Raw genomic sequence first — 24772 nt, 5'->3', positions numbered from 1 at the left:
CTCACATCTTGCTAAGTTCAATGCAGTAAAAACTATCTTGTTCCAAAAGCCGGAGTTTTACATTTTTATATTTTGAGTTTAAGTCTTGTTGTAAAAATAGCATCAAGAATGCCTCTCACCCCCAAAGAATTTGGTTCAAAGAATTTGCGCTTTCCCACTCGACTTCACTTAAACACCTCCAAAAGTGTTGCCATCGGGGCGAGGGATGTGGCTCAGCAATAAAGCTGATGCCTTATATATGTGAGACCTGAGTTCGGTCCCTGGTGAAGCTGGGTGGAGAAAATCATTTTCAGAGGAGGTTCAGGAAGCAGCTTTCTGGGATGAGAAAGTTAGAGGAATAGTACTCAGACTGAGCTCAGGAGGAGCTTCTTTAAAAAAAAATTAAAAAATTATTTTATTGTAGCACCGTGATTTATAAAGTTATTCATAGTGGCATTTCAGGCATGCAATGTTCCAGCACTGATCCCACCACCCAGCTCAACTTCCCTCCACCAGTATCCCCAGGATCCCTCTCCTACCGCCTTGGCCCCCAGCCTGCCATTTTGACAGGCACCTTCTGAAGCCCAGTAGTTTAAGTTTAGGCCTCATGATTTCAGTGTTGTCGACTCTGATCGGGATATTTGGCTCTGTCATTCCTCAGCACCACTGATGGAGCTTTTGAAGACAAACACAGGATTCCAAGAGGAGCGGGATTTTTCTTTTTCAACGTCTGCAAACTAGGCACAGTAGCAGAGAAGAACAAAGATTTCCTAATCAAACCTGACTGATCCCGGGGATGGTTCCAGCCTGGTGTGCCACATGCCAATGGGCTCTGACCACGTGTCCAGGCCTTCCCGTCCGCTTCCCTACAGACACAGCCTCGTTCTACTCCAGCGTGTCCTCTTAGACTTGTACGTGATCTTATTACCAGTTTCCACTAAATCCACTAAGGAATTCTATTCTTTCTCCATGGCCAGGAACCTCTTGAACCAAACATCTTGTGGAAAGACAGCAAATAGCCATGTTCGCTGGGATGGTGGAGAAAAGGATAAAGGAGTGGAAAGGGGCCTGGAGTGATAGAATAGCAGGTAGGGCAACTTGCCTTGCACACGGTCAACCCAGGCTCAATCCACAGCAACCCATATGGTCCCCTGAGCACTGCCAGAAGTAATTCCTGAGTGCAGAGCCAGGAATAAGCCCTGAGCAGTGCTGGGTGTGGCCCCAAAACAAGCAAAACAAAACAAAAAATAAGAGTGGAAACAAATTTTGTTTTTGTTTTGGGCCACACCCAACAGTGTCATGCCTTACTCCTGGCTCTGTGCTCAGAGATCACTCCTGAAGATTCTCTAAGGGGCCATATGTGTTATCTGGGATTGAGCTTGAGTTGGCTGAGCACAAATCAAGTGCACTCCCCACTGTACTATTGCTCCAACCCCAGAGGCAGGATTCTAAGAAACGTTTTACTAGACCCTAGCACTTATTCACAATGTTTCTGAGATAAAAGTAGAAGTGAGAAATGATTTTGATGGTACCTCTGGATTGACTTCTGTGGGTTTAGTAAGGTGCCCTGTGTCTGCATGTGTGGGCTTGCTCTGTGGTCCTAGCTCTCCATCATGGGTGCTCAGTGCCAGCCTTCAAGGCTATATCCACAGTGCGGAGCGGAAGGGAGGGGCATGCAGTGCTGGGAATTGTCCCCAGACCCTCGTGCAGGCAGGCAAGTGTCCCTGACCCCCAAAGCTATCTGTCAGCCCCATACTACTCCTTTTAATACTGATATTTTAATACATTAGATACATGAATATTAGTGGAAAATAAATTCTGAGGGACACTCATAAGTAAGTGAATGTCCCCTTGAAAACAATGAGAAGGGCTGGGGACCATGTGCACCCTACTAAGTAGACTGCAGGCCTGCTGGCTCGAGGCTGTGAACAGGAGTAATTGCACCGGAGTGATACTATTTAGTCCAGTATCCATGTCATTGTCGAGTGTGGAGAAAATTGACTGCTTCATGATGAATTAACTAAAATTCTGAACCTAGACATGGATTGAAATCATGAGAGTCACTTTATCCCAAGAGGTTCTTTTGGTCCCACATTTGACCACTTTTTCCAAGTATTTTTGCTCTCCATAAGTAAACCAACAGAAATTTGAAGGGCATCACTTTATTCAAAAATTGACCATCACTGAGGGAGATTTTTTTGTTTACAGTCTTCAGTTCCTTCATCCCTCAGCTCCCTTCCTGGTTAGAAATGCTAATAATAATTACCAATTACCGTGCTCCTGCAGAAGGCCAAAATGGGAATGACTATACCCATGGCGCTTGTGTCTGAGCCTTTACCCTACTCTCACTAGGCAAGGAGAAAAAAAAAAATAAATGAAAGTTATTAAAGGATTGAAACTGAAAAGACAGCTAGATTTGTTTCTCTTGGTTAGCTCACTCAGAGATTGATCTCCATATCTCATGAATGAAATCAAAGAGACTGATTTTTTTTCCCTATTACTCTGCAGCGTTGGAGCCTGGTGACCTCTATTTTAAATATATACCTTCTTGGGGGGAAAAGTATGATTTCTGAACCTAAGAGGAGGAAAAAGTGGACATGAGGAAAAGGTTTACCATGTTGTAAGGAAATTCCAGTTGCAGAAGGAGCGAACCTACAGTCTGTGTCACTGCTGAGTGGAGGGCTGAGTTCCAATCCCTGCTGTCTCCAAAGGCAGCCGGCCTGGGGCTCACAGGTCCCCAGACCAAACCTCACCCATGAGTCGCGCTTGGGAACTTCTTATCCTCAAGAGTGCTCCAAACCCAGCGTTCTAGAGGAAGGCCACACACCCGTGCCTGCGCAGGCATTCAGTCAGGGAGGCGCTTGGCTGCTGGATGGTCATCAGACCAAGCCTGCCCCGAGCCCCCGACCAGGCAAACCGGTCAAGTCCTCGAGGGCCCATAGAGCTGTCCCAGCACTCAGGTCTGGAACATCAGAAAGCCCCCAAAGGCAGTGCCCGAAGGGTTTTTCTTTACGATGGATCCCTGGGTGAGCTCGAACCACACTCTCTCTCCCTTCTGCAGCTCCGCCAGAGCAAAGGTCGTCACCGTGTTGCCCCCCAGGCTGCGAACAGGGGTCCGGTGGTGACCTCCGAACACTAGCTGCCCGGCGCCTGGCCCAGCGCCAAATTCAAGGCTCACTGCAAATAGGTAGACCCCGCGCTCGGGAGCTTGGAAGTAGCCGGTGTCAGGAAAGTAGCCGCTGCCGATGTTGAGGTAAGTGGTGTTGAACTTCACCGTCTGCAGAGCGGTCGTTCCCTTTGGAAGGCTGGTGTAGAAGGCCACAGGGGAGCCTGGAACACAGGAGGAAAGCATCAGTGACCGGTCCCTCCCACCCTCAGCTGGGATCTTAAACCTGAGACCGGCCTTTCGAAATAGGTCGCTATTTTTAGGTGACCCAGAAATTCCCAGCAGCAGTTCCTCTTGGACTGGGAGGGAACTGGCCAAGGCTCAGTATCTCACTAGTGGCGAGAAGGAAAATACAGTCTCTGCTGTCTACTAAAGTGCATTTCAGCCGAGCACTTCCCTGTGCGATCCCTTTGCCTTCCCACACTCTAGACACAAGGACAATGCTTGGGTGGGGTGGGGGTGGAGGGTCTCCTGCTCCTGGTGGTGTCTGGGGGATCGAACCTGGGCCACCTGCAAGCAAAGATGGCTCCAGCCCTTTAAGAACTCTCTCTGACCCCGGACCCGTTTGCTGTTATTGTTTAAAGTCCCGTTTGAGTTCTTCACATCCTGGGAATGGTTGGTGAGCTATTACGTGAGAACTTGTGGTAGCCCTGACTGAGGAACGTGGGTGCTTTGCCTGGATGCTCAAGGCTGCCTGAGGGGTAAGTGGCAGACTGGGACTGAACTCTGAGTCTCCCGTGCCCTGTGGGAATCTTCAGACACACAAGAGAAAGAGATGTCGAGGGAGCGGAGAGACAGCACAGTGAGTAATGCACTTGCCTTGCACGCAGCCCACCTGGGTTCAAACCCCCTGTCCCACACATGGTCCCCGGAGCCCCGCCAGGAGTGATCTCTGAGCACAGAGCTAGAAGTAAGTCTTGAGCACAACCAGGTGTGGCCCATCGCAAGCCCCCAACAGAAAGAAAGAGATGACAAAGTGGGAACCATCCTTGGAGGTCCTTATTTCGGGTGTTCTTTGCCCTGGAAAGGGCACAGGAATCACCTTTCGGAGGATAAGGATGGTATGACACAGGAGGGGGGACTCCCTGGCCCCACAGGGCCAGAGGAAGTGGCGGGCACTTGCCTAGTAAGGAAGGAGCCCCAGAAACTCAGGCGGGGGAAGGAAACGTGACGCAAAGGGCTGAGTTCCACTGGGGTCCCAGCCATGACCTGGCGCTCAGCTTGACACGGACACGCTCTCCTTGAGACCCAGCTCCCTGTTTCTCCCGGAATGAAAACAAGGGGCAATTTGCATCACATTGATGACTTAGGATCCGGAACTGAAGCCCCAGCCCTTTGGCTCACAGTCCAGGAGTAGTCTTGAGCATGGTTCAAAGTTTGCTTTCCCCGAGTTCTGGATGATTTTCTGGGAATTAAAAGAGAAGAGCTTTCCTGTTTATGTAAGATCGGATCTCAGGAAAGGCCCGGCGCTGGCGCTGCAGTTCCGCCCACACCCAGGAGGTGGCGGGCTTCTCCAGCGGACGGAGACCCTGTCTGGAGCGCCCTCTGCTGGCAGCTGATTCCCTCTCTGGGTCTCCATGGCTGGTTTAGAATTGGGCTTTCCGGTGGCGACTCCCACACACCCCACCCACCCCGAGCGCTCCTCAGAAGTTGGGAAGGTCGCGATTTGATTGCAAGCTTACGGGAGATGGTTCCCCGAGGACTACAAATTGAATAAGGGAAGTTACTTTTTGCGGGGGAGGGAGGTTGGGGGAAATCAGGCCACACCCAGTGGTGCTTAGGGCTTTCTTCTGGTTCTGTGCTCAGGGGTTTTATGAGGGTGCCGGGATGAGGGTTCCGAGGATCAACCAGGCTCAGCCAGGTGCAAATCAAGGGCCTTAATCTCAATTCTACCTCTCTGGCCCTAAAGGGAACTCCCCACCCCCTTTTTCATTTCTCCACTCCCCCTTTTTTTTCTTCTTTTCTCTCTTATTAATTTTGGGCCACATCCAGCTATTCTCAGAGCTTACTCCTGACTCTGCACTCAGGAATCACTCTTGGTGGGCTTGGGGACCACATGGGGTGCACGGATTAAATCCCGGTCATCTGCATTAAAGGCAAGAGCCCAACCTTCTGTACTCTCTCTCCAGCCCCAAGGGAACTTTTGAAAGATAATATATTGCAGAGATAAACAAGTCCCAAAGCCATCAGGCAAAAGCTGAAAGTGGGCAGTCCCAGCCCCACTCACAAGAGGGGAAAGGGTGATCGTTTGTGCAGAAGCAGACACAGCAGCAGCCCCCAAAATGCTGGCGAAACAGGAAAGACATTGACAAGTTTCTATTTTAAAACTATGCTGGGAAAGTTTACTTCTTCATCTCCATAACATCCTTGACAGGTCTGGATTCTCCTATTTAGAGAACGATGCTGAGATAAGTGAGTGGGGGCAGCACTGGTGCTCTGTCATGACATCTGGGGTCATACTAGAAGGTCACCAGAGCCGAGCCTAGACCTCCCCCCAGGAAACAGCCCGGGTGACTCCCAAGGAAAATGGCCAGGTGGCTGGCTTGAGCATAGCCCCGAGTGTGGGTAGGGAGGTGGTAATGGCCCCGAGGACAGCCTCTCTGGCAGGAAACTCATCTGAGGTGTAGGACCTGGCGGGCCTCCCTCCCAGGGACCCCCACAGGACGGAGATGGAAGGTTGGCTGCTCCTTACTGCAGCCTGGACTTTACTGGGGCTCCAGGCCCTACAGGGACAGTCACTGGGGGGTTGCACAGGGAAGGGCCAGCACTCTACAGACAGCACAGGCTCCTCTGTGCCTTTCCCATGACAATACAACAATGAAACGCTGGGATGCTTCAGTTTGGCAAGAAGGACACTGCTGGGAGGACACTGAGCCTGGAGACGGATCAACTGCTCTGCAGAACAAGCAGTTCTCACGCCCTGCATTCAGCCCCTACACACACACACACACACACACACACACACACACACACGCACGCACATGCACACACACGCACACGCATGTGTACACTCACATAACACACATGCACACACACATACATGCATGCACACAGGTCTACACAGGAGAAAGCTAGTTAAAGATACCTGGAGGTGAAGTGAGTGGACAGCAGTGATAGAGGAACGTGACGTGGAGTATGGAAGGGAGGCATTGCCTCTCCTGGGCCTCTGTAGAGCCACCCATGACTGCACACATGAAGGGAAGGGCCAGCTCCTGGGCACTGCACTGGCCATTGTTCATGACCGTTCATGACTGGGTTTAGTCACACAATGTTCCAACACCCACTCCTTCACCAGTGTACATTTCCCACTAATGTCTCCAGTTTCTTTCCCACCCCCACACCCCAACTGCCTCTATAGCAGGCACTCTTCTTCTCCTTCTCCTTCTTTCTCCTTCTCCTTCTCCTTCTCCTTCTTCTTCTTCTTCTTCTTCTTCTTCTTCTTCTTCTTCTTCTTCTTCTTCTTCTTCTTCTTCTTCTTCTTCTTCTTCTCCTCCTCCTCCTCCTCCTCCTCCTCCTCCTCCTCCTCCTCCTCCTCCTCCTCCTCCTCCTCCTTCTTCTTCTTCTTCTTCTTCTTCTTCTTCTTCTTCTTCTTCTTCTTCTTCTTCTTCTTCTTCTTCTTCTTCTTCTCTCTGTCTTTCTCTGTCTCTCTCTCTCTTTCTCTGTCTCTCTCTCTCTCTCTCTCTCCTTTTGGACATTATGGTTTGGAGTACAGATACTAAAAGGTCATCATGTATATCCCTTACCTACTTTCAACATTCATTTCTCATCCAGAGTGATCATTTCCAACTATTACTATCATACTGGTTCCTTCTCTATCCTAACTGCCCTCTGCTCCCTCCCGCCCCCCGCCCCATATACTTGTGGCAAGCTTCCAACCGTTGACCAGTCATCCTGGCCTGTTTTCCCTGGCCTTGGATATTTTATAGCACACAAATGAATGCAGTCATTCTAAGACTTCTACCACCAGATACTGCAGGTGGGTTAAGAAGGAACCAGCCAGGAATGGAAGGTGGGTCAAAGGCAAGACCCAGCCCATCCTGGGTGGGAGTTTTTGTTCTGCTTTTTAAGATTGGGTTAAAAGTTAGATAGATAGATAGATAGATAGATAGATAGATAGATAGATAGATAGATAGATAGATAGACAGGCAGGTAGATTTGGGGCCACACCTGGCTATGATCAAGGCTCACTCCTGGCTCTGTGCTCAGGACAGCATATGTGGTGCTGGACTCTGAACCAGGGTTAGATGTATGCAAGGCAAGTGCCTTAACCCCGGTACTCCCTCAGCCCCCTGCGTCGTCTTCACTGAGGATTTTCCTGATGTCCTTCACCACACCCCATGTCTGTGCGCAGAGCTGCTTGCACAAGCCCTGTGCTAGGCACGCCCAGAACTCACCTGCAGCCCAGAGTTTTGCTCCCAGCGTGCCCAGCACGGGCCTCCGGCCCTGCTCATCTGTCCAGGGCTCAGCTTCCCTCCTGTCCCTCCTCCTGGGAGCTTCCAAGCCTTTCTTCTGCTTCTTCCCTTTCCTGTTCAGCATCGCCTGCAGCTTCCCCAGGTCCAGGCTGACATTGGCCTCCAGAAGCCCTTGGAAGTTACCAAAGAGGCTGTGGAACAGCGTCTGGTGCTGCTCCCAGCCGCGCTGGGCGGTGGACAGAGCCTGGCGGAGCCCCTCGAGGGAGCTGTTGGTGGCGGCGGCGCCGGCGGCCTCGCAGCACAGGCCCACGCGCTTCACGTCGGTGCTCAGACGCTGCAGCTCCTGCGCCAGCCCTGCCAGGTCCGTCCCGCTGGCCTCCTCCGGCGACGCGTCGTGGCTGGGCTCCAGGTGCGCTGTGGGCAGCAGGGGCCTCGCCCTGCCCACCCCGACCCCCGCAGCCTGCTCCAGGGCCGTCACCCGCTCCGCCAGCACGTCCCAGCCAATCGCCTGCTCTTGCAGCCCGCTGGCCGCTTCCTGCAGGCCCACGCGGATCTGCTCGTAGCTCAGCGGCAGCGGGCCGGGCGCCTCGTCGTTCATCGCCTCCATCACCTCCTCCCCGAAGAGCGCGGCCAGCACGGCCTCGTGGCGCAGCGCGTCGTCCAGCAGGGCCTCGAAGGAGCTGTGCAGCAGGCCGATCTCCCGGCGGACGGCGCCCTCGGCGGCCTGCAGCGCGCTCACCTCGCGGCCCAGCGCCTGCAGCCCGCTCCGGAGCCGCGCCAAGTCGACGTGCGCGCGCGAGGTGTCGGCCCGCTGCGCGTCCACGGCCTGCGACAGGGCGTCCAGGGCGCCGCGCAGGGCCCGCAGCGAGGAGCCGTCCTGCGGGTGCACGCGGCTCTCCCCCTGCTCTTCCTCCTCCTCCTCCTCCTCATCCTCCAGGGCCCGCAGGGTGTCCTTGGGGCCCTCGCGGATGCCGTCGGCGTCCAAGTCGAGCTTCTGGCAGTTGCAGCCCTTCACGTACTTGATGAGGTCGGTGTGGCCGCCCTGCACGTGCTGGAGGGTGAGGTTGAGCTCCAGGATCTGGCGCTCCAGCTCCGCCTTGTTCTCCTCCAGGATCAGGGACTTCTCCATGAGGATGATGCGCAGCTCGCGCAGCGCCGTGTGGTTCACCTGCAGCTCCTCCACCAGCCGCTCCACCCTGCTGATCTGATCGAAGGTCTCGTCCGACTCATTGTACAGCTCCTTGATCTCGTCCCGGTGCTGGGCCAGGGTGGCGCCCATGTCCGCCAGCGTGACGTGCAGCTCCTGTTCCCTCTGACTGGTGGCCACCAGCAGCGCCGAGAGGTTCCTCTGCAGCTGGCCCAGCCTGGCTTGCAGGCTCTCGGGTTCAGGCCGGGCCCCCGCCGCCGCCGCTGCCAGCAGCAAACTGCCCTCAGACTCCTGGGCCTTAAGGAGCTTCTTGAACTTGGCGTCCACGTCTTTTTCCATCTCCGAGAGGGACGCCTGCACGGAAAGGTGCTGGGCGTGCAGCCGGTCCTCCACGTTCTCCTGCAGCTGGTCCATCTTCTGGGCCGTCTCCTGGATCTTGGTCTCGAATTTAGCACCCAGCTCCTGAAGGTCCGCCTTGGCCACGGTGCCCTCCTGAAGCTGCCCGAGGGCCTGCTGGTGGGCGTCTAGCTCTCGGGACACGTTTCTGACGGCCTCGGAGAGGCTGTGCAGGCTCTGGTTGAAGCTCCTCCACTGGGGGCCGAAGTGCTGGCGCAGGAAGGAGTCCACGTGCAGTAGCAGCGCTTGCTCCAGGGGTCTCTCGGGAACCCCTGCAATGACAGGCATTTTAACCCCATCCCCTGGTCTCTCAGGAACCCCTGCAATGATGGACGTTTTATTTTGTTTTGATTTTTTCTTTTTGGGTCACACCTGGCTCTACACTCAGGAATCACCCCTGGTGGTGCTCAGGGGACCATATGGGATGCTGGGAATTGAACCCGGGTTGGCCGCGTGCAAGGCAAATGCCCTACCTGCTGTGCTATGGCTCCAGCCCCAATGATGGGCGTTTTGATCCCGTTCTTGGGGGGTGGAGGGGCAGAACCCCTGCAATGATGGGTGTCTTTACCCCACTCCCTGGGGATTGTGGGGGCCTGGGGGAAGGGAAGGGACTAGGGGGATGGGCCTTTCCTGTCTCCCCACCCACATATCCCTGTGGCTGTGACGAGGCTTTTCCTCACCCGGCCTGTCACTCACCAAAGGCCGTCTGGTTGGCCTCAGTCTGATTGATCTCTGTCGCCACAGCTTCGAGGTTGTCCGCCAGTGCCCCCCACGCGGCCGGGGGGATGTCATCCTCCTGGTCCAAGTCATTCTGCACATCTCCTGGGGCCGTGCTCTGCCATGGGGCCTGGCGCTCTGCAGATACAGGACAAGTGAGTGGGGACTGCTGCTCCTTAGGCTTGAGGGGGTGCAGGGAATGTGTGGGGACTCAGAGCAGGGAGGGGGTGCTGCGAAGGACCCACCCCAGGACAAATTCAGGGCTAGCGAGAGAGCTAGCAGGCCCACCTGCTCAACCTCCGTCACATGGACCGGGCCTTCCCACACCTTCCCACAGCCTTCTCGGCCTCCCTCACTGGTAGACAGTTAATTCACCCGGAGAGGAAGAGAATCGCTCTCCCGGCCTTGGGCCCAGCCTTAGAAGGGTCCTCAGTAGTGCCCCCTTGTGGACTCAGCCTCCGGGGCTGCTTCCAGGCCTTGGGAGCCTGTGAGGGGCCAGGGAAGATGTCAGGTAATGGGGTCCCAGGTAATGGGGTGCACCTGCTTAGCCGGCAGGTGGGCGGTGGATGTGCTGTTGACCTGTCCTCCTCGCTGGGGGTAGAGGGCGGCACAGGGCCACTGGAGGGCCTTTGCTGATGCTGGGGGTGAAGATGACCTGAACTGGCACTGCCCTTCAGATGCGGAGGCTCTTTCCACCCGCCTGTTCCCCTCCCTGGACCTCCTGGGAATGCACTGTACCGGGTTCAAAGCTGACAGGCCTGTCCCAAGGCTCCAGGAAATCATCACCTGGATCGGCGAGCTCAGGGATTGCTGTGGGATCTGTGGAGAGGAGCAGCAGACATTGAGCCCAGAGGGCAGAGGGGCTGCAGGACTTTGGGGTCAGGGGTCAGGTCAGGAGCCCTACCGTGGAGCTGGCAGTCAGGACCCGAAAAGCCTGGGCAGCAGCGCCAGGCCACAGAGGCCAGGACCTTCTGCTTGACCTGGTACACTGGCTTCTGGGCCACACGGTACCTGGGGGAACAGAACCGGCTTAGCGTCCCCCCAGGGGAGCCAGCAAGGGTCCAGCCCGGCCCAGCCCACCCCACCCCCCCACTCACATGACTTTGACCTTCTGGCAGTCTGGTGCCCCCTGTGGACATGGCTGCTGTGAGTGGACGAAGAATTTCTCGGTTTTGCAAGCGGCTACAAAGGTCACTAGCCTGGACTTCTGATAGGGACACCAGTTACTGGAAAGGAAAAAGAGACGGAGGAGAGCATTGCTGAGCCATGAGGCAGGATGTGGGGCTTGAGTGTGGCCCCCTGGCTGCCTCCTGGCCCCACCCAGAGGTTGGTGGGGATTCTGGAATCCTCTTCGGAGTAAGTGACTCTGCATCATCCATCCCTCAGTGCCAAGCTCCAGACACACCACCTGTCGGAAGCCCCTTCCCGAGGGCAGCACGAGAGTCCATGAAAGCCCTGAAGACCACATAGATCACTCTCAGATATCCTCTTGGACTAGAGAGGGGGCTGGGAGTCCTGGGTCCGAATCCTTCACACTTTGTGGCCCAGATAATCTTGAACAAGTGCTTGGGGGAGTGTCTGTCTCAGCATCTGGGGGTGAGACTGTAATAGTGTCCTCAGTGGGGGCCAAGGGAGGGTCTTGCTCCCCACCGGCCTGACACGTGTCTAACAACCCACAGCACCACACCAGAGAGAGCCTTGGCGGCCACAGGGCATTTGCTCACCAGCTGTTCCTCAGGATGGTCATCAGGAAAGGGGATTTCCAACAAGCTAGAGGGCTCATGGGCTGAGTGGATCCTCTCTGGGAGAGGCCGTCTCATGTCCTCCAGAGACAGGAGCCCCTTCTGTGTCGTCCCCCTGTGCAGGAGCAGGTCAGGAGCAGGTCAGGAGCAGGGGATGCTCACGGCTCCGATGGGCTCAGTCATGGGCCAGAAGGGCCCGTCCCCTGCCTACTGGTCCCAGAAGTGACCCCCATGGCCCAGGTCAACTCAGCATCTCCTGGGTACCAGAGGCTTAAGCTCTACTGTGCCCTGCATCTGTATGGAGGTGCAACCTTTCCCTGCCACTGAGGGAAGAGGGGGCTGCACCCGGGGAGATTAACAGGAATCGGTGACCACGGAAGCACCAGGCACTGTGGCAGAGGCGTGTGACCATGACTGGGCATCAGGGGAGGGGCTGCAGTGATGCTGTGGGGCTACGGGGCAGCCAGATACTGGGGTCCCGGCAAAGCAGCCAGGAGCTGGCCTGTGTCCAGAGACCGAGGGACTCAAGCCGGGAAGGGACATAACAGAGACTGGGTTCTAGTCTATCAAGACTAGGGTTATACTCTCTGAAGCGGATCTGTTCCTCTGGGAGTGGGGGCACATACATCAGTGCTCAGGGCTTACTCCTGGCTCTGTGCTCAGGGATCACTCTCAGAGGTGTGGGGCAACATCTATGGAGTCAGGGCTTGAACTCAGGCTGGTCACGTGCCAGGCAAGCACCTCACCCATTGTAGGCCCCCAGTAACCCATTGGTTTTTTCATGTCCCAACTCAATGTCCTTGTATGAATGAAAATATTCTAAATGACAGTGTGGAGAATGACAGAAGTGTGCTCATGTGTGTGCACATTCTGGCTCATGTGTGTGCATAAATGCGTGTTGGGATCTGGGTGAGGCATGGGGATGAGAGACAATTCATAGGTCATGTTACTCCCCAGGCAACTACAATGTAAGCATGTTCTTTCAAGATAATAATGTTATTTCAAGTTATGCCAGAAGAATCACCTGAATATGTTATGGTCATCACCTTTGGGGACCAGACAAGCCTGAGATTTCTGATGATCTCATGTCTTGTTGAAGGTTTGACTCTAATCCAGGGGGTCAACAAAATTTTCTGTAGAGGGCCAGAGAGTAAATCTTCCCCGCGGGGTTTACTACCTAATATATGTGATCCTATGCACGGTGAAGATGAGGGGACAATGGAGATGAAAGCAAATGCCTGGCTCTCTTCAGCACCTCTCTGTGACTGCACAGGCCACAGGTCCACGAAGCTGGCCCTGATTTGGGTTCTCCAGGACATACAGACTTTGTCATATCTGCTCAAATCTGATACTGTGTTGGTTTGGGGTTTGGGACCCCACTCAGGGTGCCAGGGGAACATGCTGTGCCAGAGATCAAATCTGGGACTCCTGCATTCAAAGCAATAGCCATCTTTCTTTTGTTTTATTTGTTTTGTTTTCTAGGGTCAGGCCTGTGATGCTCAGGGCAATATGCTCAGGAAATGCTTCCATTAGTTGCTTGAAGGAACATAGGATGCTGGGAATTAACCCTGCATTCAAGCATGCAACAGCATTAAAGTCATTGAGCTCTCTCTCTGGCCATAGTGGTGTAAAACACTGATATATATATATATGGATATATATAATATTAGTCGATATAATTGATATATATCAATTGGTATATGTATATTATATATATATATCAATGAGGGTGGTCGTGTTCCAATAAAACTTTATTTGTGAAAGCAGGTGGGGGCCAGATTTGGTCCACTAACTATAGTTTTCCGAGCCCCATCTAGAAGTGTACATGGAGGAGAAATGAAAGAAATTATCATTATAAATTATAGAAATGAAAGAAAAAAATAGGTAACAAAAATTCCAGTATGGAAATTTTGTATGGCACCTACAAATGAGGAATTTCTTATTAACTACCAAGACTGATTCAAAAGCAATGAAAATAATGGGACATGGCACAGGCTTTGCTAATCCATAAGGGAGAACAGCTCAGGAAGGGCTCACATGTCCCTAGAGAATTAGGGACAGAGCGTTAGTACAGTGGGTAGGGCCTTTGCCTTGCCTGCAGCCAAGACAAGTGTAAGTGTGCGGCAGAGCCCAGGGACCGTGGTGAGCTGGCTGCTTGCACAAAAGCCACAGGAGCATAGCAGTTGGGTGGCGGTAGGGGTGCACGTGCAGATCAACCCCCGCCCCATTATTTAGTGACTTCTGGAGATGTTTATGGTGCTCATGCCTCTGTGTTGGAGGTTGGCTGTGCTGCTAGCATCCAGTCCAGTGGGAGGTAATGGACACTGCTCAATGCCCTACAATGCACTGGACAGCTCACACCCCCACAACCAGGAATTAGCCCAGCCCAAATGTCAACAGCGCTGAGGCTGAGAAAACCTGGTTTCATTGTTAACCAAGTTTGTTCCTCGCACTCGCGTCTTAGCCATTGCAGAGCCGGCCGGAGGCCTGTGTCCCGGGCATGCCAAGTTCGGTCCAGCGTGCCAGGGAGTGACTGGAACTTTCCACAGCAAACTCCCGGAACTGGAAATGGTGCTGCCCACCCTTCCTGCTTAGGAACTTTCTCTCCTGACCTGCCGGAACCTCAGGCTCCAGCAGCCACTGTTCTCCCCAAATCACAGCCCCCCACCCCCGCCACCCCCCACCCCCCACCCCCCCAGACAGCCCCATCCCCTTGGCAGAGTCTGAGCTGCTGGCCTAGAAGCCTGGGAACATTCCTGACCTTTGCTTTGGTTTCCTCCTGCTCTTGGCAGTGTCTTGCCAGCCCTCTGGGCCTGAGCCCCCGGCCCAGCTCACTGAAGTGTGTCATTGTTCTCTCTGTCGCCTACTCCCAGGCCTGTTCCTCCGCCCCCGCCCGAGGGAGAGGCATGCTGGGTGCTGCCCTCCGGTCCCCGTGGTCTGCTGAGGGGCAGGTGCCAGCCCGGGCATGCGTGCAGGGGTCCTCCAGCTCGGCCTGGGCTGCTCTAAACATCTGACACAGTCCGTCATGGGGGAGGGGAGTCAGCCAGAGCTTCTAAGCCAGGACTCTCCTCCTCCCTGGACTCGAGGTGACCTTGAACCAAACCCCTCCCCCTGCTCCCCCCCACTCCCCCCCACCGTCCTGGAAGGAGGGAGAAGAGATCCTCGCCCCATCCTCCCTGGGGGCTCAGGGAGCCGGCCTTGTGGAAAGCAGACAGAACCTTTAACCAGGAAAGGCTTTTAGTTGAAGACTCCTGAATTATGGACGAGCTGGAGCCGTTGGCCCCTGGGATGCTTAATTGCCTTTTAGCCAACCAGCCGGCAGGACTGCTGGTCTTCCTGGGGAGGGGGACGCCTCTTGGTGGCCCTGTGTCCGAGCCCCCGCGTGGGCCGTGAATGTGAGCACTAGCAGGAGAATCCTGTCTCTTGGCCAGCAGGGGAAGCCTGAGAAGGCCAGAGGATCAGGGTTTCCTGGGCATGCTTCAGGTAGGTTCTTCCCAGTTCTGCCCAGGGTCCTGGGCTGTGGAAAGCAGGAACCGGGGTGGGATGTGCAAGCTGTGGAGCCTCAGCCCTGCGGGTCACTCCATCTCTGTCCCCCCACCCCTGCCTGAGATTCCAGCAGGTCAGAATTGGTGACAGAAGCCTGAGGGGGGCAGCCTGGCAGTTCCCGGCCCTGACCCCTCGCTTGTTGCTACGTGTGGCCTCAGGTGGCCTCCCACCCCGCTAACCCACCTGACAGGCACAGCAGCAACCCAAGGAGCTGCCCCAGCGAAGCAGGACCGAGGCAGACTGATGGGGCCCGGCTCCCCGCTGCAGGCCCGGGAGCCACGGCTGTGTCTGGGGACCCCCCTCCCAAACAGCTGCTCCCCCTGGCCCTGGCCAAGCCGGGGTCCCCCCGGGATGGAGGAAGCTACAGGTCTGCCCCTGCCACCCCATCAGGACCTGGTGTGCAGGACCAGCCATCAAGCTCTTCTTGCCAAAGGGCTGAACCCAGGCCTGCCCTGCGTGGGGCTCCACCAGCAGGCGCGAGGGACAAATGCGGGCGAGAGGCCTGGCTCTGCCAGCCAGGGCTGGAGGTCCCCCATCCCGGGCTGAGGCTGAGAGTGTTGGCTTGTGGCGGGGGGTGGGGGGGCTGCCTGGACCCCGTCCTGTTCCCCGGGTGCAGGGGGGACTGGAGCAGCATTTCCGTCTCTCCACAGGAAACAATCAGCCCGAGGAAGCAGTGCGGCTCTTCCTTCCTTTCTCACCAGCCCCTCCAGGGGCCTCAGCGACCTGGACCAGCCGGTGTGGACTGCGGCTTCCGGGAAAGTGGGCAGGAGGCCCTGAAGCTAGCTGGGACCTGTCTGATGTTCCTGGGCCAGTGTCCTCATGAGCCGACAGGCACATATAGCCGTGCACACCCTGGGCACTGCGAGCATGGCTGAGTGTCCGAAGGCAGCTCCCCCCACCCCACCCCCCACAGCCTCTGGGTGACCCTCCCTGGGGAAGGGGGAACAGGCCCTCCTCCCTGCAACCAAAGGAGAGGGACGAGGAGCACCTCCTTCCTGTCCGTGGGCCCCTCACCCCGCTCGCTGAAGGAGAAGGGAGGCAGCACCCATGTGGAACCATGGCGCTCGTGACTTTGAGGAGGGAAGGTTCAGGTCTTGGTCCTGAAATCAGAGCTGAGTGCCTGGGAGTCCCACCACGTCACCTCAGTCTCACAGCCCTGGGCAAAACGGGGGTGGAAGGAGGAAATAGGGTCTCCCCAACTCCCTCTCCTCCAGCCCACAATTCATCACCTACCAGCTCCTCTGTCACGGAGAGTCCATGCGCACTCACAACACACACACACACACACACACACACACACACACACACTCACACACACTAATCTTCAAGTGCTGGGGCTGAGGGCACTGTCCCATGCAGCCCGGTTCTGTCTGCCAACTTGGCAATGGATCTGGCAGTTGGATGAGACCCTTGGTGATGAGTGGCCCCCCACATCCTCTGAATCTGTATAGATGCCCTGAAGCAACCAGGGGGCTGGAGTGGGGGGGGGCATGCATGTGGAAACATGTCGTGTCTGTGTGTCTGTGTCTGAGCATGTATTTGTGTGTCTGTGTGTGCATGCATGTCTGTGTCTAAGCATGTATCTCTGAGTGTATGTGTGTGTGTGTGCGTATGTGTATGTGTGTGTGTGAGAGAGAGAGAGAGAGAGAGAGACAGAGAGACAGAGAGAGGAGAGAGGAGAGAGGAGAAGCGTGTGGTTTCCAGCTGCTTCTGAGTGCTCCAGGGAGCAGCCCTCAGCCCTGAGGTCACACCCAGATGCTGGTTCCTGTTCTTGGCTGTGTGCACTGGGTGGGCTGGTAAGGCCTCTGTCCTCTGTACCCAGGACTGTTGGGAAGGTTCACTGAGGTGCCCACTAAGCGGCACCTGCCATTCTAACAGTGGGCTCCCCGCGGAGAGGGCCTCAGGCCCAGCTCCTTACCTGCAGGAGGGTCCCAGCCGCTGCAGGCCCGTTCCGCCCCTCCTAGGGGCGAAGCTCAGCTTCCTTGCTATCCCGGAGGCAGAGCCTGGCACCCCCTCTGCTCACTGAGCAGCCCGGGGGACCAGGCTGAGGAGCCGGCAAGTCCCACGCCCCCACCCCACACACACTCCTGGAAGTCAAGTCCCCAGGGCATCTGTTGTCTAGTTCTGCCTCAGGCTGGGTCAACTGGAGGAGTGGGGGGGGGGGGGGGTCTCAGCTTTGAGAACTGACTTCTTTAAAAACCAAAAGCCACTGCCTCACCAGCTAGAAACACCAGAGTCTCAGCCCCACGCTGCCCCACGCTGGCTAGGGAGCAGTAAGAAGGCTCTCGCTCAGTCCCCGCTCCAGACCCCTTCTTGACCATGGATCAGATGGGAAATTCCTTGTGGTCCTTATGTTGGCCCTGGGGTGCCCAACCTACTGGCAGAGGTAGCCCCTTGAGAGGGCATCTAGTACCTAGCACCACACTCAGCTCCACGGCTGGCCAGCAGATATGTAAGATACACCCATTCCACAGATGGGTCACTGAGGCCAGAACTGGTCCGACTGAGCTGGGACTCAAGCCTGTACCATGACCACCCCCAAGACCCAGGCCTTCCTTACCGTCCGATGGGGTCCCCGCGGTCCTCAGCCTCTGCCCTCCAGACCTCAGGGGGCAGTGGGGGGCTGAGTGACTCAGAGAAGCTGGTACCTGGGTCCTGGGCCCAGGTCCCCAGCAGCCCCCAGCCTGGGAAGGTCCCGAGCCAAAGCAACAGCGTCAGAATCATCTCGGCGGTCCAGCGGGCTCAGCCTCGGCGGGCGACTCCAGAGACTGCCCGTGACGTGGTCGCCAAGTGCAGTCCCCGAAGGAAAAGAAAGCACAGGACAACAAAGAGAGGAAGTGGCCTGGGCGGGCCCCCCTGGTGAGTCTTGTCCGGCCCCCTAGCCCCCCTATCGGGCCCCTGCAGAGGCAGCCAACACTGCAGGCCAGTTCCTGTGCCTGAGAAGACTTGGGTCAGGGACACCGGGTTCAGGGACCATGGGCGGGGGTGGGGGGAGCGGATCCCACCAAACATGTCCCCATGGGAGCTGCTCCCTGTGCGTGGTACCCACCATGGAGGCAGGGCTGCAGGCGGGTGGCTGGAGGCTCAGCAAGGCAGAGGCGTCCCCGGCTCAGGGTGCAGCGGGCGCTGACCCAGGGAAGGCCTTTCGGTGCCCCTGCCCAGCTCCTCCTCCTCTGACCCCGCCGGAGGGCGTCCAGCATCCAGGCAGCCCTGGCCAGAGGAGGCTGGTCACACATGTGCCTGAGCAGCCTGGGTGGCCCTGCAGTGACCCGGGCCACGGGCAGCATAGGCGTCTCTCTGGGGAGCCCATTGTACCCCCGATGTGATCACTCACAGCAGCCGAGTCCAGCCTGGGCGGGTGGGCGGGGCAGGCCTGAATGAGGGACAGTGATGGATAAGGATGTGTCCAGTCCTTGCTGGCCCCTCCTGGCAGTGCAGGGGTTGGGAGGGGAGGGTTGAGCCAAGGCTGAGGGGTGGGTGCAGGGGCCCATGCACCCCGCTGCCCCCCACCCCAGGGAGTGGGAAGTGGAGAGAAGAGGGCCCCGCCCCATCCCTCCCGCCTGCCCCACCCCCACACAGGCCGCCCGGCTCCCACGGGCCAGCCACCACCGCATCATCAATATTTCATTGGCGTCAGTAAGAGGCAGCAGCGGGGACGGCGGCTGCGGCAGCTCTCACGCCAGCTCCAGCCAAGCTCACCGGCCAGTCGGAAGGTCCAGGCTCCCGCCCCTGCCACCGCCATGGACGTCTTCAAGAAGGGCTTCTCCATCGCCAAGGAGGGTGTGGTGGGAGCCGTGGAGAAGACGAAGCAAGGGGTGACGGAAGCGGCCGAGAAGACCAAGGAGGGCGTCCTGTATGTGGGTGAGTCGGGGCGTGGCGGAGCAGCAGGGTGGGGCTGGTGGTGGCCAACCCGGGGTTGGGGGCAGGGGTGGGGGTACAGTTGCTTGGGTCTGACTACCCCGGGCTGGTTCCGGGGTGGCATCTGAGCCAGGGATGAGGGTGTGGCGTTGAGTCAGGGTCTCAGACCCTGCTGGAGCAATCTCCCCCTCGTTCCCGAGCGCATAAGTGTCTATTTCAGCATCCCCAGGGCTCCAGAGGTCCCGGCTGGGAATGCAGTGGGATACCCAGCCCTCACACACACCTGTTTGGACACAAAAATGCACCCTAGCCTTGTATTGTTTCTTGGCGGACAACCAGAAAAGTGGAGACTGGGACCCCCCAAGAATGGAGCCCGGTGCTTGGTGCCTGAACTTTAAAGCACTCAGATACCAGGCTACAACTGCCTCCCATCCCTTTGCCCAGGGGGTAGGGGTGGGGCTGGAGAAATGAGATGGAGACTCAGTGTTTGTCTACCCACGATCCCTCAGATGTCCTGGGGGAGGGGGTTCGGCTGCTGACTCAGCGGTCCTGGTTCCAGTCCTGCCTCTGTATCCGGGGTCCTAGACATACATGAGGACCATCTGTGCCCCACCTCAATCCGGCTTTCCCACCCACACCCCTCACACCCCCTACCCCGTGCCCCGCCCCTCCCCATTCTTTCCTGTTGACTTCCCATCCATCCCCTTCCTCCAGACACAGCAGGAAGTGGCCTTTGAAAGGACGGCCGGACCCCAGACGCCATCCTTATTCCCTACCTATGTCTGTCCAAGTGTTGTGTGGTGTCTGCCCCGCCTGGCCCTCCAAGCACTAGGAGGAGTGGGTGTGGGCTGATCCATCATTTCCTCCCTAGGGGCCAAGACCAAGGAAGGTGTCGTGCAGAGTGTGACCTCAGGTGAGGGGGCCAGGGCCGGGCTGCAGAGGGGGAAGGGGGGAAGGGGGCCACTGGTCTTTCAGCGCCTCTGCATGATGGTATTGAAGGTCCAAACCCAGGGCTCTCCTGACCCCTCTTTACCTTACAACCCCTGCCCCAACGTGGCCATGGGTGCAGATCCCCCCACAACCTGAGACGGGCCCAGGGTTACCCCTCCTGGTCAGCTCAGAGTTCCCCGGGACTCAGAAAGGGGATGATCCCAGTTGTTCCCTAAAGCCAGAGTCTTGGGTGCCCTGGAAAAGGGGACAGCATGGCCGGACTTGAGCAGCCAAGCTCTGAGGGGGCGGGGATGAATGACCCTTGTGGGACCAGGGCCAGCGAGTATTTTCCCGCAGTGGCAGAGAAGACCAAGGAGCAGGCCAACGCCGTGAGTGAGGCCGTGGTCTCCAGCGTCAACACCGTGGCCAACAAGACGGTGGAGGAGGCGGAGAACATCGTGGTCACCGCTGGGGTGGTGCAGAAGGTGAGACTTGGTGGCCAGCCTGGCTCTCAGAATGGCCCCAGCGCAGCCCTCGGTGGACAAGCCTTAGCCCGCCCCGCTGACAGGTGGCCCCACGGTCCGCGCGAGGTCTGCGCCAGGTGTGCGTGGGGACTGCATGATCGGTTACTGGAATCTCCTCTCCTGGGACCAGGCGTGGCCTGGGGCCCGAAGCCACGCCCTCCTGATGGTGCTCAGCGTTTAGGAGAGATGCTCCAATTATAAGCCAAAGCAGGGTCCCCGTGGGACCCCCTCTGTAGTGATGGGTAGCCTCCCCGACAGCGCAGGCCAGAGCTGCCAAGTCATCACCCGCAGCATCCTAGCGTCTGGCCTTCCTCCAGGGGCCTGGTGGGCTTCCGGCAGTCGCCCAGGAGAAGCAGGGAAACAGCGCCCCCTGGCGGCAGAAAATCAAAGTGGGCTCCGACCCCACCCACTGCCTTGCCTTTGTGTGTGTGTGTGTGTGTGTGTGTGTGTGTGTGTGTGTGTGTGTGTGTGTGTGTGTGTGTGTGTGTGTGTGTGTGAGCACCAAGCGCGGGAGCAGCAGAGGCCTGCCAGGAGGGCAGGAGGGCCCAGCCGTCTGGGGTTGCTGCCTCCGTGCTCACTGCAGAGCAGGCTCTCCCCCCTCATTTTACATTTATTGACTTATTGACTCATTTAATCTTTTTTGTTCTGTTTTGTTTGGGGGCCACACCCAGCAATGCTTCGGGGCTTCTTCCACCTCCTTGCTGGAGCTCGCTGCCAGGGGACCATGCAGTGCTGGAGGGTCAAACCCAGGCCACCCGCACGCAGTGTGTGTGCTCAGCCCTTGAAACCAAATTTCCCGGCCCTTAATCATTTAATTGGCACAAAAATCCCGCGAGACGAGGTGTGGAAACCAAGCCCAGAGAAGCGAAGTAGGGGAAGGTGCCCTGGGTCTCGTGGCCAGTCCGCATGAGCCGCAGCCTGCCTTCCCGGGAACTGCGCCACCACTGGCAGGGAGTGAGGAGCCCTGGCACCCAGCACTGGGTGTCCCTGCCCCCAGGGTGGGTGGGTGGAAGGGCAGGGAGGGACCTCACCTGTCCCTGGTTCTGGGGGCAGTCTCTCGGGGTATGGCACAGGGTCCCAGGGTGGAGGGTCAGGGGACTGCTGGCCCCTTTTCTGTAAAGCAGCGGTGGCAGGAGCTGCCCCTGTGCAAGCCTTGGATGGCCCCGGGAAGCAGTTGTCGTGATTCCGGGCCAGCTCCCCACAAACGGAGGGGACTAGGTTGCTATCACTAGTGGCCTCGGTCAGGAGCTGCCAGGCCTGCCCCTCCCCAACTCCTCCGCACGGCCCAGGGTGGGGCCCTGCTGTCCTCACCGCTCTGCTCTGACTTTGGGGCATGGCAGCTGAGCCCCTGGAGTCACCCCAGACTCTGGGTTGCACGCACTTCTTGGTGACGCCCAAAAGCCAATCCGGAGTCATCCTCTGTGAGCCACTCATGTCACTGACCTCACATGCCTGCCGCTGGGAAACAGGTTTAAGCAGCTGACAACCCACTGCTGATACGGTTCAGTGACCTCCTAGGCCACCACGGGGCAGATGGCTCTGTGGTCTATGGAAGTGACGGGACCTTCCTGAGTAGACTGAGATGGGGATCCAGGTGGACTGGGGATCACTCAGTTCAGCCTTGCCCACCAGTTGTCATGTGCCCACCCGCAGGGAGGCTCCCAGGGTGGGCTGGGCAGGGAGGCCAGAAGGAGACGGAGAATGGGAAAGGGTGTTTCCATCAGACCAGCCTGGGCTCAGCCCATCTTGGAGTTGAGGCGAGGAGGAGGCACTGGGTGAGGGCACGGCCTGGACAAGCTCATGAGCTGCATATTTGAGCTGCATGCAAGGTGGTCAAGGTGACTAGGGCCACGCTGGTCTTAGCTCCCCAGGGAAAAGGGCTCAGGTGCCCTTCTTTCTAGGGCTGTTTTGAAGCTCTGCAGGAAAACTGAAGTTTTCATTTGTATAGTATGTGTGTGTGGGGGCGGGGTGGGGGTGGATACTGGGGATCAAACCCAGGGTCTGATTATGCAAGGCAAATGCTCTACCACTGTAGGCACTTCTTGGAGCCATGGCATCAGCGTGTGTGGTAGACTGGGCTCCAGTTACCTGGAAGCCCCCAGAAAGTCTTGGTGTCATCGGACCGTGGCAACTCCAATTGCCTTTAGCGAGGCTCTGAGACATAGGAATCAGACCAGCCCTTGTGCCACCCTCATCCCTGGTCCCCACTTACAGCAAGGTGATGAGGGGCCTCGCTGATCTCAGAGGCTGGGGAAATAAGGACCACAAAACCCGCCCCACTGCCCCACATCCCCCTCCACCCCCTCTTTTGCTTTCCTTCAGGAGGAACTGGAGCAGGCTGCTCCCACTCAGGAGGAAAAGGAAGTCAACGTGGAAGAGGAAGCAGTTGAGGAGGTAGGAGCTGGGCTCCCGGGGTCCATGGTGGTCCCGCACCAGCCTCCCTACATAGGGGCTTTTGAGGACAACTCTTCCCTCACAGACTTACTGCCTCCCTTTGGGGGTCCCAGAGGCCTCTTCAGGGAGACTTGGACCTCTGTCGGTCCCGGAGTGGAGGCTTCCTCATGGATCATGTCATCGACAACCCCAGTTCCCACCCCACTCAGGATGGCCACTGCGGGCTGACAGCTGGGAGTTGTGTGTGACAGTCACTCTCTCTCCCAGGCCAAGAGTGGGGGCGACTAGAAGATGCCTGCCAGCCGTGGGGGCACCAAGGAACACCCCTGTGCTGAACCTCATCCTCTCCTGGCCCTGGAGTCATCCTGCGCCTCCTGCCCCCCACCCCCCGTCTCCCTTCGTGTCCCCGTCAGCTCTCCCCTCCCCCCTCATGCCCTCTCCTCCTTCTGACCTCATAGATGCTGCTGTAGTTTTTTTCAAGTGATTCCAAATAAAATTAAAGTCCCTACCCCTGGCCGTATCCACTGGTGCTTCCTCTTTATGCTTTTTCATCATGAAGACTCGTCCCCCTCCCCCCCGCCACCCGACTCTCACCCTGCTCCCTGTCCTCAGAGGCTGGGCCAGCCTGCAACAAAGTAGAGGAAGCTGGTCTGGGGCCTGGAACCCTAAAGGGACACACTGGGCATTTCTGGCACTGCCCCCATCCTGCACCTACCCAGCCCTCAGCTAGCTTAGGCGACCTCGAGTCCCTCCCACCCGGCCCCAGAGGTCCTGTCAAGGCTCTTTAGAGAACACAGTGAGACACTGGTGAGGAGACTTCCATATGGAGAGAAAAATTGCATGAACAAATGTGGGGAGTGTTCCCGGCTTCGAACCCGGCAGTGCCTTTTTCTCACTCAAGCCTCAGAGCCAGTCTATGGGGAGCAGACCCGAGGGTCCAGCTCTCCGGAGAACGACTGAAGAACCCGCCCAAGGGCACGGAGCGGGGAAGTTCAGGGACAGCAGAGGCCCAGCAGGGCTGGCTCCTGAGTCACCAGCTGGTGACGATGCTCGAGACGGTTTCCCCAGCTGCCCAGTCCAGGCTGAGGGGGCGGGAGGGGTGTCCTCTCCCTGTCCCATGGTTCCTCTGAGGAGCGGAGTGAGGGTCTCTTTCAGCCCGCCCAGGCCTAACGAAGCCATTTTAGCAGAGACTCTGCTATTGTCATTCCCCTCACTCCTCCATCCCGTGGAGGCCCCGGGAGAAGAAAGGATTTGCCCTTGGCGGGGTCTTAAGCCCAAGAGGTCTGACTCCAGTGCCAGTCGGCGCTGGCTCAGATGTCCCCGGCTCTGGCCTGGCTGTCCCCAAAGCAGATGGAGCTGCCGCCTCCCTGTCCTGCTCCTCGCCCACCGGGCCCGATGCCAGGCAGCGTCAGCAGCCCAGGGCCAGGGATCTGGGGAGACCGAGGGAGCTCTGGCTACAGGCACTGGCGCTCTGAGAGGGGTTCGGGAGGGCTGGCAGGCCTGGCACAGAGGCCAGGCACTCCCTGAGCAGTCACAGGAGTCGCAGAGGTGGAGGCGGTAATCAGGGGGTTCTGGGCAGGGCCTTTGTTCTCTGGGCATCTCCGGGCTCACTGCCCAAGGCCGGAGGGCAGGGCTGGGCAGGGTGTGGCAGCCCCTTGGTTAGTCTGCACTTGGCATCCTCTCCCCTGACCTGATCTTAGTACCTCCCCTTCCATTTACCCTCGGCTGACTTGGCCTTCCTGGGAACTTGTGCGTCCTCTTCCTCTCTGTCTCTGTCTCTCTGTCTCTGTCTCTGTCTCTCTCTCTTCTCTCTCTCTCTTTCTCCTTCTTCTCTCTCCCTCCCTCCCATCTCCCTGTGTGTGCCTCCAGAGTATGAGTTTGCAAACACCTCCCACAAGGGGCTGACAACTTTCAGGGGGCTTTCTCATCACCTCAGCCCCACCCCTAAGCATTGCAGGGGC

General features: G+C 57.4%; 2 protein-coding genes across 2 annotated transcripts; one reads left to right on the top strand and one right to left on the bottom strand.

Moving 5' to 3' along the window:
• Positions 1–1907: 1907 nt before the first annotated feature.
• MMRN2 (multimerin 2) lies at positions 1908–17885 on the bottom strand. The gene is made up of 7 exons (XM_004607555.2): positions 17666–17885; positions 10915–11043; positions 10722–10828; positions 10556–10636; positions 9797–9955; positions 7540–9372; positions 1908–3309 (listed from the first exon to the last, which is right to left on the bottom strand). The coding sequence occupies exons 1-7, from the start codon at positions 17827–17829 to the stop codon at positions 2936–2938; spliced, it is 2847 nt and encodes a 948-aa protein (XP_004607612.2). The 5' UTR covers positions 17830–17885; the 3' UTR covers positions 1908–2935.
• Positions 17886–18670: 785 nt separating this feature from the next.
• Positions 18671–23323, top strand: SNCG (synuclein gamma). Its single transcript, XM_055119622.1, has 5 exons — positions 18671–18966; positions 19835–19876; positions 20251–20378; positions 22740–22811; positions 23079–23323. Exons 1-5 carry the CDS (start codon positions 18846–18848, stop codon positions 23097–23099), a joined length of 384 nt encoding a protein of 127 aa, XP_054975597.1. The 5' UTR covers positions 18671–18845; the 3' UTR covers positions 23100–23323.
• Positions 23324–24772: the final 1449 nt, after the last annotated feature.

Source organism: Sorex araneus, chromosome 11, assembly GCF_027595985.1.
Source record: "Sorex araneus isolate mSorAra2 chromosome 11, mSorAra2.pri, whole genome shotgun sequence".
Lineage (NCBI taxonomy): Eukaryota > Metazoa > Chordata > Mammalia > Eulipotyphla > Soricidae > Sorex > Sorex araneus.
Note: the sequence above shows the minus strand (reverse complement) of the source record. Positions and strands in the feature narration are given on the sequence as shown.

What these genes read in the sequence shown, in the direction of transcription:
- MMRN2 (XM_004607555.2), bottom strand. Translation starts at nt 17,829, where the DNA reads ATGATTCTGACGCTGTTGCTTTGGCTCGGGACCTTCCCAGGCTGGGGG. An exon ending in CGCGGGGACCCCATCGGACG is followed by an intron (nt 11,044 to 17,665) that starts GTAAGGAAGGCC and finishes TTTCCTTTCCAG; the next exon opens with TAACTGGTGTCCCTATCAGA. An exon ending in GCCTGTCAGCTTTGAACCCG is followed by an intron (nt 9,956 to 10,555) that starts GTACAGTGCATT and finishes CTGTATCTGCAG; the next exon opens with AGCGCCAGGCCCCATGGCAG.
- SNCG (XM_055119622.1), top strand. Translation starts at nt 18,846, where the DNA reads ATGGACGTCTTCAAGAAGGGCTTCTCCATCGCCAAGGAGGGTGTGGTG. An exon ending in GGAGGGCGTCCTGTATGTGG is followed by an intron (nt 18,967 to 19,834) that starts GTGAGTCGGGGC and finishes TTTCCTCCCTAG; the next exon opens with GGGCCAAGACCAAGGAAGGT. An exon ending in AAGAGGAAGCAGTTGAGGAG is followed by an intron (nt 22,812 to 23,078) that starts GTAGGAGCTGGG and finishes TCTCTCTCCCAG; the next exon opens with GCCAAGAGTGGGGGCGACTA.